Consider the following 12,546-nt stretch of genomic DNA (forward strand, 5'->3'; position numbering starts at 1 on the left):
CCAGGCACCCCTCCCCCCACCACACACACACAAAGAGCCAGCAGGGATGCAGATGAACAGCCTGAAACCCGCAGGGGTGGGGGAGCTGGGTTTGCATTCCCAGACACCTGGAAGGGGATGGCTCTGTCTGTCTGTCTGTCTGTCCGTCCGTCTGTCCGCACCTGTCTGCACCCGGGACCTGAAGAGCCTGGGGAGGGAATAAGTGGCCTTTCTGAGTGGACACACCTACCCTTCACTCCCCACCACCTCTCTGCCCATCTCCTGCTCAAGTTTGCTGGGACTTCTTCCTGCCAACTGTGGGGGCGGGGCCACATTCTCACCTTGAAGAGGGGGGGGGGGTGGAGAACCTCTAGAAATGGGAGATATTTGGTGCGGCCCAGCCCTTGCCTTGCAGGTACTAAGCCTTAGGCTCCAGCCGCACTTCCTGCTGTGTAAATGGAATAAAACCCAAGGAAGGAATGAGCGAGGCAGGACCTGGGATTTTGGGTTTCTGGGTATCGTCTCCTGCCCTGAGCCGGCCAGCCCCGAGTCCCAGCAGTGGGAGGGGGAGGGAGGAGGGTGGGTGTGGGGGGGCTTGCTGCTGTGCGCCCCCTGGGGTGCCTCCCCGTGCCCCCCTGTGCATGCGCCCACCCTGCACAGTCTCTTACAGGGGTGCCCTGGGTGGGAGTTGGCTCGGGCTGGCAGCTTTGCTGACTCAGGGACATTTCCTGGCCTCGGGGCCAAGTGGCTCATTGGAAACAGCTGCTCCCGTTGGACGGGGTCCCTGGCGGGCGGGGCGGCCCCTGCCGATCCCCACGATGACCCAGGCTTCGCAGAGGCCTGGAAAGGGGCAGCTGCACCTGGGCCCCATCTCCGCTGGTGGCGTCTTGTCTTTGAGAGGCTTGGAGGGTCTCGCCCTCCCCACCAGCGGGTCTTTGCTGAGTGGTGGCTGAGGGCCAGGCTCAGTGCCAGCCCAAAGCTTGGGGTCCAGCCACCACCTTCAGCTTGGAGGCCTGGCTCTGGATGCCGCTGGCCGGGCGGGACACAGGGCGGTTGCTGGACACAGGCGGTGCGTGGACGTGAACCTGTGCTGGCTCAGCTGGGGTCACACCAGAGCCTGACTGGGAGGCCAGCAGGGAAGGAGATGGGGTGACTCGGGGTCACCTCATTCATCCACCCCCGTGGACTCGGGCCGCATGGCCTGACTGTCTGGGATTCCCGCCACCCTTCGGCTGTCCAGACACCCGCATTCCCCGCCCCCAGGATAGCCCAGGCCTGACGTGAGCGCTCAGGGTGCTGTGCTTCTGGATGGACTCTGCCTCCCAAGTCCGGCCTCTCTGGCCTCGCTACAGACGGGCCTCAGCAAATGTGACCGGAAACCCAGCAGGGCCCGGCCTAGCTCAGGTCAGGGTTTTTCTCAGGATTCTTGTAAAGCCCAGGGCAGACGAGCTCAGCTGGGAGGTGGTACGGGAGCCCGCGGGGCTGTGAAAGGTTCTCAGGGACCCACAGGATGCAGGGGCTCTACCCCTCACATCCTCATCCATCCTGGCTTGGAGCCTTCTGCCTTAGTCCCCTTGTGTCTGTAGTGGAAAGGACTTTCCTCAGCGGGGAGCACTCTCAGGGCAGTGACCTCGTGCCCTTCCAGTGAGCTGAGATGCCTACGGCGGCCTGGACACATGCTGAGGCTTGGTGAGCTGGTACTGCCCACACTGCCCAAGGTGGTGAGAAGGGCTTTGTGAGTCAGAAAATGGCTGTGGCCAGCAGCCCCTGCTCGGCCGCCAGAGGGCAGGACCCTAGCCTCGGGCCTCCCATGCAGAGCTGGTAACTCTGTCCCCAAACCAAAGGGAAATAGGCCGGTAATGTGTCCAGCGCTCACCCCCCCCCGCCCTTGCGCCTCGGGAACGGTCAGTGAAGTGAGTGGACAGTCCCATAGGTGTTCATAGCTGCCTGCCGCCTGGCGTTGCTCATTCTCTCCAGGACACCCCTGCAGTCATGGTTCTGGGCACAGCCCTGCGCCGTCCAGTCCGGCTCTCAGAGCGTGTCCAGGCCCTTCTCTCCCCTGCCAGGGCCACCTTGCTGATGGCTGCCCCTGCTCAGGGGAGATTCTCAGGACATGTGGCCAGGGCCAGGGCAGGGGGAGCAATGACCATCCTGGTGGCCTTCAGGTAGTCACCGGTGTCTTGCTCAGGAGGGACCATCACTCCAGCACCGTGGAGGGACAGAGGGACTATGTCCCTGCGCCCCCAGCTCCCCTGACTCCCGGGTGTTGGCACCATCAGTGGCACAAGCCGTGGGTGCTTTGCCCCAAGGCTGCCATGGGTTCCAGCCTGGGAAGGGGCTGGCTGGGTGGAACTGTTGCCTGGGCGCGGGGTTCACTCAGTGACCTGAAGCCCCGCTGTGTCAGGTACAGCTCAGAAGTCTGGCAAGAGCAAGTCCTTGGAGGCGTGGGAATAAGCAGGCACCCAGAAAACGGAGTGTCGGGGAACGGGTTCTGGGAAGGATGGACTGACGGTTTTGACGTCAGACTTGGGCCCAGATTGTTTTCAAGCTCAGGATAATGTCAAGTAAAGGGCTCCCTGGTGAATGTCTCTGCCCTGTGAGCTCAAGGCCGAGAATTTGATCCCAGGTGCTGCAGGCGGTTCCCACAGGTCTGCCGTCTGAGACCCCTGGCCACACAGAAGAATGTGGGGCTGGGGGAGCTGGAACAATAGTACAGCAGGTAGGGCACTCAACCTGTATGCAGCTGACCCAGGTTCGATCCCTTGCACCTATATGGTCTCCTGAGCCCACCAGGAGTGATCACTGAATGCAGAGCCAGGAGTAAGCCCTGAGCACCGCTGGGTGTGGCCCAGACCAAAACAAGGGGGAAAAAAGTGATCTCTGCCACCCAACTAGGTATGTGTGAGCATGAGGCCAGGAGTGCCCCCTCCCCCTCCTCTTGCACCACTTGTAAAAGAATGTAAGAATGTGGCTCCCCCACCCCCCAAGAGCCACGTGCAAGCAGGACATGTGAAGTGAAGTGGGTAGACTTTCAGTCATTGCAGCGATGGGAGTAATGCAGAAACCACAGTGGTCTGGAAAACCCCATGGGGAGGGGACACAGACAGATCCTTGGGGGTGCGGTCTGTGTGTCTGTGTGTGAGTGTGAATGTGTGTGTGTGTGTGTGTGTGTGTGTGTGTGTGTGGTGACTCCCTCGCTCAGGTACGCCGTCCCCCTCCTTCCGTCAGGTTGGGTCAGATGTGGGGTTGCTCCTAGAGGGGAAGATCTTGGAAAGGCAGGAGCCGTAGTGCTTCCTCCTGCCAGCCCTTACCCCCAGGCCTGGTCAGGCTGCATGTGCAGAGTGAGGGACCCTGGAAGGAAGGAAGCGGGGGGGTGGGGGGTGGGGGGCCCCCAGACAGGCTGGGGAGAGGAGTTGCCTGTGCTGGGGAAGCAGAATTGGAATCCGCAATTTGCCTAGTAGAGGGGGTTCGCAGTATTGGGTAACTGCCGGAGGTTCTGCTCTGCGAAGGCAGTGGGGCCTTGCCTTTCGACTACACCCACACCCGAGAGCAGAGGCAGCCCCAGCTGTCCCCGCCCAGGCACGGCCTGAGCCCAAGCCCGAACAGGAGCAGGGAGCAGTAATTGAGCTGCCTGTCAGGACAAAACACAGCATTCTTTTTAAAAAGACAGGAAAATGGGGGGAGGGTAGTGTTGGGGGGAGAGGGCTCTGGCCTCCCACTAATGTCTCATCCACAACCCCCATGTACAAGCCACAGGACACATGGCAGGACAAAGAATGGGCCAGGCACATGAAGCATCAGCAGACAGAGGCTGGCACTGGGCAACTGGGCCCTCGTCCGGGAGGTGCGGGGCATCAAAGCCAGGAGGCTCGGCTTGGTGTGGCGATGTGAGATCAGGTTGGCAGAAACAGGAAATGCCAAGGAGGACAAACCGCAGAGCTTGGGGCAGGCGAGCAGCCACTGTGCAGGGAAGCAGCCTGTGGCACTGAGACGGGACGCAGGGTCCCAGCCCAGTCCCACAAACACGCAGGGTAGTGAGGCCGGAGCGACCGTACAGCGGGGAGGGCATCAGCCCTGTTGATGACCAATTAGGGTTCGATCTCTGGCACCCCACAGGGTTTCCTGAGTACCTTCATAAGTTACCCCTGAGCACAGAGCCAAGAGTAAGCCCTGAGGCTAGCCAGGAGTGGCCCTGAAGCAAATTATGTTATTGAACTCTTCACTTTTGGGGAGTTTGTTTTTGGGTCACACCTGACAGTGCTCAGAACTTATTCCTGGTTTTGCTGTCTGGAATCACTCCCGGCAGAGCTCAGGGGATCCTATGGGATGCCAGGATCGAACCTAGGTCAGTTGTTTGAAGGCAAATGCCCTATCTGCTGCACTCTCTGGCCCCTTCATCACTATTACGATTTTTTTTTCTATTTGGGCCACACCCAGCAATGCTCACAGGTTACTCCTGGCTCTGCACTCAGGAATTACTCCTGGGATGCCGGGGATTGAACCCGGGTCAGCCTCATGCAAGGCAAATGCCCTACCCACTGTACTATCGCTCCAGCCCATTATTATGATTTTTCAACTCTGCAGCAGCGAAAAGCATTTCCAGAACTGATGTCTTCCCCCCACCCCCCCGCCTCCCATCCTCTCCACTCCTTCATTGCTGCTTTTATTGCAATGACCTCCAGGGTTTAGACACCTGCCTTTAGTGGACCTAGAAGCACATTCTGGCTGTAGTGAGAGCGGGGTGGCGGGAGGGGTGGCTGTGGTGCTCCCACTGGGCTCCCGTTGGGCTCCTACTGTGCTCCTGGCCTTGGTCTTCACACATCTTGAGTTGGTGACACTTGTCAGGATCAAGCAAGTACTGTGATACTTGATACTTTCTCAAGTACTTGCAAGGCAAAAACCTTCAAGCTTGTACTATACCTCTGGCTATGAACAATATTTTTGTTTTGTTTAGTTTTGGGACCACATTCTGTGATGCCCAGGGGCTGCTCCTGGCTCTATAGGCAGGAATTACTCCTGGCAGTGCTTGGGGGCCATACGGAATGCTGGGGATTGAACCCGGGTTAGCTGCATGTAAGGCAAACTCCCTACCCGTTGTACTGTCCCTTTGGCCCCCGTGGCCAAGTTTTCCAGGACATTTCCGGCTTTCTCAAAAGAACCCAAGTTTCAGCTTTTGCTGCTCAGCACCCCCCCCCCTCCACCTCCCCCACCAGCCCCAGGCAGCCACTGATAGGCTTCCTGCGAATTTCACACCTGTTGGGGTCATCAGAGGCCAGTGGGACTCAGTTTCTGTGAGGGGAGAGAGGCAAGACTGGGGGCACCAGAGAGCATGGATCGCACCTGGAGCAGTGGTACCCTGGTAGGTTGCTTGCTTTGCCTGCTGTTGGCTGGGTTTGATCCTGGCTCTGCATACAGTCCCGTCATCTCTGGGAGTGATCCCTAAGTGCAACAGATATGGCAAAAAAACAAGACAAAAAAAAGTTTCAAAAGGAGTGAAGCGTCTGTGGGGGCCAGGAGATGGTGGGGCACTGGGTTTTCTAGGCAGGAGAATAGGAGTTGATGCTGGGAGGGACAGGCGGGGGACAGCTGTGCTCCAGGGCTCAACAGCAGCTGCCTGTAGTGCCAAGGGGCAGACCCAGGACCCTGTGGTCTGGGTGTACATGACCAGAGTCCATCTCCCTGTGCTCACGCATGTCCGTGATGGGGACTCGGTCTCCCTTTGGTCATGACACTGTAACACTGTCCTCCCATTGTTCATCAATTTGCTCGAGCGGGCTCAGTAACATCTCCATTGTAGACTTGTTGTTACTGTGTTTGGCATGTCAAATACATCGCGGGAAGCTTGCCAGGCTCTGCTGTGCAGGCAGAATACTCTTGGTGGCATGCCAGGCTCTCTGAAAGGGGCAAAGGAATCGAACGCAGGTTAGCCAGGTAGACCGCGTCGGCCACGTGCAAGGCAAACGCCCTACCCTCTGTGGTATCACTCCAGCCCTTTGGTCATATATGTATATCATGAGATCTGCGTCTCCCTGTGGTCACGTATGCATATTATGGAGACTGTGTCTCCCTGTGGTCATGTATGTATATGATGGGGACTGGGTCTCCCTGAGGTCATGTATGTATATGATGGGGACCAGGTCTCCCTGTTGTCATGTATGTATATGATGCGGACTGGGTCCCCCTGACGTCTAGGTATACATGATCAGATCCAGTTTCTGGGGTGTCTGTGATGCCCCCTGCCCCGAGAAGTTCAGCAAGTACGTGCCACCTGTGTTGTGTGTGGAAGGGGTTGCCGGGAGCGGGGCTGGCACGCCGAATCTTCCTTTTGGGGGTCATGGCTGCATCAGAGTCTTCAGGTTCACCTCAGCTGGGCCTGGGGGGTACAGTGCCTCTCTCACTCAGAGGGTGGGCATGGGGTGCTAGGTGACTCGACTTTCATAAGAGATGGCCCAGAGCCAGCCTTGGGACCTGTGGCACAGGTTGGAATGCTGCCGGGGCACCCTGACGTGGCTGCCGGCCTGCCCTCTCTTCCAGATCCCAGCGTCTTCCTCATCTTCAGCCACGGGCTGCAGGGCTGCCTGGAGGCCCAGGGCGGCCAGGTCAGAGTGTCCCCGGCCTGCAATGCCAGTCTGCCCGGCCAGCGCTGGAAGTGGGTCTCCCGGAACCGGCTCTTCAACCTGGGCACTATGCAGTGCCTGGGCACAGGCTGGCCGGGCACCAACGCCACGGGCACCCCCGGCATGTACGAGTGTGACCGCGAGGCCATGACCCTGCGCTGGCACTGTCGCACGCTGGGGGACCAACTCTCCCTGCTCCTGGGGGGCCGTGCCAGCAACACATCCAGGCCTGGGGCCCCGGAACGCGGTGACCAGACCCGTGGTGGGCAGTGGCGCATCTACGGCAGTGAGGAGGACCTGTGTGCTCGGCCCTATTACGGTGAGAGGCTCTGCGGGCGTGGGTGGGGCGGGGCGACTCCCGGGAGCTGCAGCCTTGCCCCTCCTCCCCTTGGGCAGTCTCATCTTGCACTGTGGTGCTGGGCAGTTAGGGACACAAGTGAGAGCCCTGGGTGAGTGGTTAAGGAGCAACACATGCTGGCAAAGCCCGCAACTGTACCAGCGTATCCACTAATACCAGGGCCCGGGGGCAGAGTACAGCAGGGAGGGTATTTGCCTTGCACATGGCCCGTTGGGGATCCCATATCCAACTCCTCCCTTCCCACCAATCAAACAACTTGATCCCTGAGCTCAGAGCCCAGAATGACCCTTGAGCATCACCAAGCGTGCCACCCACCCTTAAGTGTACCCACTCAAACTGAAAGGGCCTTTGCTCCTTCTCCCAGCCACAGGGAAAGCCACTCCTTGTGCCTGCTTGGAGGGAGACAGTTTCCTCTGTGCCAGAGGGGACTTTGCGAGGGGCCGGCTCCCTTAGGGTCTTTTCCCTCTGAGGCCTCCCTGAGACCCCAGATGAAACTGGGGGTGGGGAAAGCTAGGGGGAGGCAGGGCTCAGATCTCTGGGCGACCTCCAGATACTTCCCCCAGCTGAGTTTGTACAGGCCTGGGGAATCCAGAGAGGTCCCACCCCCCTGCCCGCCACCAAGCCCACCTGGAATCTTCTGGAACCTGACTTCAGAGGGAGCTTATAAAGCCAGTTTGGCCCCCTGCTCCCCACCCCACTTCCTTGGGGTTTTCCCCGGGACTGAGCGGGCAGGGGGCTCCGGGTCAGGCGCTGAGACTCCCTGCTGCCCGCAGAGATCTACACCATCCAGGGCAACTCACACGGGAAGCCGTGCACCATCCCCTTCAAGTACGACAACCAGTGGTTCCACGGCTGCACCAGCACCGGCCGCGAGGACGGGCACCTGTGGTGTGCCACCACGCAGGACTACGGCAAGGACGAGCGCTGGGGCTTCTGCCCTGTCAAGAGTGAGGGGGCGCCTGGGGGTGGGGATGTGGGGCAGGGGTGAGTGGTGGGTGGGGAGGAGGCAGGGAGAGAGCACCCAGGTGGGCTGTGGCGGTCCTGGCGGCAGGTAACGACTGCGAGACCTTCTGGGACAAGGACCAGCTGACCGACAGCTGCTACCAGTTCAACTTCCAGTCGACGCTGTCGTGGCGGGAGGCGTGGGCCAGCTGCGAGCAGCAGGGTGCCGACCTGCTGAGCATCACGGAGATTCACGAGCAGACCTACATCAACGGTGGGTGCCGCCCCGGGCTGCCCCCTCTGCCTCCTGCCGCTGGGGGGTGCCGGGCTGGGGTGACCTGTTTGGTGGCCCCTCTTCCCGGCAGGACTGCTCACGGGCTACAGCTCCACACTCTGGATGGGCCTGAATGACCTGGGCACAAGTGGGGCCTGGCAGTGGTCAGATAACTCGCCCCTCAAGTTCCTCAACTGGGAAAGCGGTAAAGGGGCGTGGGGGGATGGGTGGGCACCTCCTGCTGTCCAGGACCGGCGCACATTGCAGTTCCCAAATCCTGGCTGGGCCCCATGAGTCCTCTGAGCCCCTTCCCCAGACCCAGGCGGGGGTGAGTTGGGAGGGGCCCTGGGTCCCAGCCCCCTCAGGTGCTTTCGGCCAAACCTTTGGGCACTGAGCTCTGGACCTCAAAGGCCGGCCAGGGGAGGTTGGGGTGAGAAGTGGTGAGAGTCCCGCTGCCCACCCCCCCCCGGATAGTTTAGGGAATGGGCACACCGGGGGGGGGGCCGGGCGTGAGTCTTGCTGTGCTGGGGTGCTGGCACCCTGCCCTCCCCACAGACCAGCCGGACAATCCGAGCGAGGAGAACTGTGGGGTGATCCGCACCGAGTCTTCGGGGGGCTGGCAGAATCGTGACTGCAGCATTGCCCTGCCCTACGTCTGCAAGAAGAAGCCCAACGCCACGGCCGAGCCCATACCCCCCGGTGAGTGGGGGCCCCATGGCCCTCCTCAGGTACAAGCTGCTCAGGGCACTGGGTCCCTCTGGGGAGTGTTTGCAGGAGCTGTGGAACTCGGTCACCCCTATCCGCTGGAGGTGGCCGACTTGGTCCAGTGTCGTCAGAATCTCCCCAGGACCCTGCGTTCCTGAGCCCAGGGCAGGGTGGGCCAGAGCCTGGAGCTCACATGCCCGAGGCCTGAGTTTGATTCTCAGCACTGCAAGGTTCCTTCAGCACCAGACCTGGACACCACCAGCTTTGCCCCCTCCCCCCACCCCCAAATTTTTTTTTAAGCTCCAAATGCATATTAAGTTCTAGAGGAGAAGGTGATGCCTAAGAGAAAAATCAAAGTTCTAGGAATTCAGAAGGGCTTTATGGACACATTTGTGGATTTGGGCTTTTCCCCTGTGGGGCAGAAGTTGAAAGAGGCTTGAGGAGGTGCCAGGAACAGCGTTTGGGTGGAAGGCACAGCCCATGCAAAGGGGTGGGGGCACAGAGGCATGCATACGGCAGCTGGAAGGACTGGGAGAGCTGAGGTCTGGCCGGAGCACAGAGCAATCTCCAAGTGTGGGCCTGAGCTCACCCAGCATCCCCTGGACCTCGTCAGCTCTACTGGTGTCAGCCCTGCTCCAGACCCTGAGCTATGTGTCACCAGCTGCAGCGCTGGGCTGAGAGCACCCGCAGGTTGTGAGGGACGTCCTGGGGGCCAGGCTGGGCAGGGCAGAGGCTGCAGGGTGCCCCTGGGGACTTTCCGCTCTGGGGTCTGGCCCATGGGTGGGGCTCTGCTCTGGGGGGGGGGGCGGTCTGCCCCTTCTGCTGGCCCTCTGGTAGGCAGTTTCATCTCTCGGTGGGAAGAGACTTCCTCTTCTTTTATTGGGGTTGTGGGCCTGGCATGGCCCACTGGAGTTCCCCGCACATGGGCATGAGAGGGAGGGCTGCAGTGATGCAGTGGGGGTGACGAAAGGGGGGTTCCTGTAGGACCACACCTGCTGCTTCTGGGACGAGCATGGGGTGCCCGGGTCAGGCCAGCCTCACGCATGCTGGGCATGTGCTTGACTACGCATGCACCTCCCTGGCCCCCAAAGATTTTTTTTTTTTAACGCGGGAGATGCAACAAAAGCAGAAGCAGTTCCCAGACACAGAAAGCGAAACGCTTGCGAAGCATGGGGCCTGCTTCTGGCTGAGTCCAGACAGTCAGTGTAGCCGCCGGCCCAGAGGGCTCTGACGCTGGCATCCTGCATCTCACCCTTTCTCAGAGAGAGCTCAGCCCTGGGGCTGCCCCCCCCAACTCAGCCCTGGGGCTGCCCCCCCCCCCCCCCGAACCTCCAGGTCTCTGCACGCGCCAGAGGTTCTCAGCACTGTTGTTGGATTTTGTTGGTTTGGGGCCACCCTGGCAGAGCTCAGGGCTTACTCCGGGCTCTGCGTTCGGGGATTGCTCCTGGTGGGACTTGGGGGACCCTGTGGGGTGCTGAGGATCAAACTCAGGTTGGCGGCATGCTAGGTGATGCCCTTACTGATGTGCCATCGCTCCGGCCCCTCAAGCCCTATCTTCTCAAAAGCAGGTGCTGCGGCACCCCCCCAAAACTGTGTCCACATTTCTGGAACTCCTTTCCTCCCACAGCCGACTTGCCCGGGGCACTGGACACCTATTGAACGCCCCTCTGGGGCAGCCCAGCTCCTAATTCAGGGGCCAGCAAGAGGCGGTGGGCAGGACCTGGGGCACAGATGTGGGCATGTGCCCCACCCCCCACATGGCTGGGTTCCCCGTGTGCCCAGAGTGGGCCCGTCCCAGAGGGGCCGTGTGTGAGTAGGCGCAGGCTTGCCAGTTTACCGGGCAGGGTCCTGCCTAGCGGAATATGGCAGGAGGGGAAGTGAACCTTCTGCTGCCAGGGCAGGCGGGGCTTGACCTCAGCTGCTCTCAGGCTCCAAATCCCAGATCGGGACCCAGACGTGCACGGAAGTGGCCACAAGGAAAGCCTGGGTGTCAGCCTGGGGGAGGGGGCAGGGAAAGGAGTGGAGGAAACCCATGGATTATTTGGCTGGGGAGGGGACCCCGCTTCCCCGCAGAGCCCACCCAAGAGACCGCAGAGGGGCGCTTGCTTATGCTTTTGTCTCTTATGGTTTCTGGGTCGTGTCTGGAGGTTCTCAGGGATGCTCCCAGCCCTGTGTCTGGGGCTTGTGGTGCCGGGAGGCGGAGCCAGCCTCCCAAGCATGCTCACTCCAGACCCTGGCATCGTCTCCCCAGTGTGTGGCTCCATTTCTTCCTAAGGTGGATGTGAGCTAGTTGGAAGTAGCCCCGAAGTCCCCTACTCACACAGGAGTGGCAGGGTCTCAGCCAGTCTGCGACGGATCCCCTTCTGGCCTCTCTGAGACGCTCCCAGGGGTTGGCCTGCCCTGGACAAGCCCTGCCTGCTCATCCTGGGCTCTGTCCTGGGCCTCTGGCTGCCCCGAGGGTTTGCGTCTTCCGCCTCCTTCAGCTCCAGGCCTGGCCTGGCGGGCTGAGCTTGGCTGGGTGGGGCAGGCGGTGGCCCATTCCCTGAGCAGTGCCATGTTCTCTGCAGACGTGTGGGCCAACGTGAAGGTGGCGTGCGAGCCTGGCTGGCAGCCCTTCCAGGGCCACTGCTACCGCCTGCAGGCCGAGAAGCGCAGCTGGCAGGACTCCAAGAGAGCATGTCTGCGTGCCGGCGGTGACCTGCTCAGCATCCACAGCCTGGCCGAGCTGGAGTTCGTCAGCAAGCGCGTCAAGCAGGGTGAGTGAGCGATGGGTGCCTGGTCTGGCCCTCCGGGGAGGTTGACCCTGGGGCAGCTGGCGGAGGCGAAGCTGACCCCACCCTGCCTTCGCGCCCCTCTCGCCTGTGCACCCCCAGAGGTGGAGGAGCTCTGGATCGGCCTCAATGATCTGAAACAGCAGATGAACTTTGAGTGGTCAGACGGGAGCTTCGTGACCTTCACCCACTGGCACCCCTTTGAGCCCAACAACTTCCGGGACAGCCTGGAGGACTGTGTCACCATCTGGGGGCCGGTGAGAACTCCGCTCCCTGTCCCACACCTACCCCTCTCCACACCTGCCTGTCACCGCAGCCCACAGCCTCTCGGAAGCCGGCTCTCCCTCCTGACCCCCACAGGGACAGAGCCAGCCCGGGGCCAGGGAGTCTGTGCCTCTCTGTGCCTTGGTTGCCTCATGTATGGGTGGGGCTTGCACACTTCCACCCTTAGAAGGTCATAGGAGGGACTGGAGCAATAGCACAGTGGGTAGGGTGTTTGCCTTGCACGCGGCCAACCCGGGTTCTATTCCCAGCATCCCATATGGTCCCCTGAGCACTGCCAGGAGTAATTCCTGAGTGCAGAGCCAGGAGTAACCCTGTTCATCACTGGGTGTGATCCAAAATACAAAAAAGAAAAAAAAAGGCACAGGAGACTGGGAGTTAATTCTCACAAGGACTGAGGATATCCTTGGTGCCACCTGGGACTGCTTCCAGCTTCTCATCTCCACCGGCAGGTGGCATCAGAACCCATGTAACGTGGACACTCCCTGAGTCCCATCTGCTCCTGAAGCGGTGAGATGATGCAGGTTTGCTGTGGCTTCATCTCGGCCTCTGTAGGCAAGCCCAGGAATGGACTCTGGGCATCTGGACAGAGCCCCAGGCATGGACACCCCTCCCCCA

The 12,546-nt window shown here is 60.7% G+C and overlaps 1 protein-coding gene across 1 annotated transcript in view; it reads left to right on the top strand.

Annotated features, from left to right (window-relative positions):
* Positions 1–12,546, top strand: part of MRC2 (mannose receptor C type 2) — a 46,185-nt gene that overhangs the window by 15,950 nt on the left and 17,689 nt on the right. Inside the window, exons 3-9 of the mRNA XM_056126576.1 lie at positions 6,514–6,915; positions 7,728–7,901; positions 8,006–8,170; positions 8,262–8,375; positions 8,726–8,869; positions 11,443–11,631; positions 11,749–11,903. Coding sequence (XP_055982551.1) covers positions 6,514–6,915; positions 7,728–7,901; positions 8,006–8,170; positions 8,262–8,375; positions 8,726–8,869; positions 11,443–11,631; positions 11,749–11,903 — 1,343 coding nt within the window. The remainder of the gene's footprint in view (positions 1–6,513; positions 6,916–7,727; positions 7,902–8,005; positions 8,171–8,261; positions 8,376–8,725; positions 8,870–11,442; positions 11,632–11,748; positions 11,904–12,546) is intronic.

Source organism: Sorex fumeus, unplaced genomic scaffold, assembly GCF_029834395.1.
Source record: "Sorex fumeus unplaced genomic scaffold, SorFum_2.1 ptg000063l, whole genome shotgun sequence".
In the NCBI taxonomy this organism is placed as follows: domain Eukaryota; kingdom Metazoa; phylum Chordata; class Mammalia; order Eulipotyphla; family Soricidae; genus Sorex; species Sorex fumeus.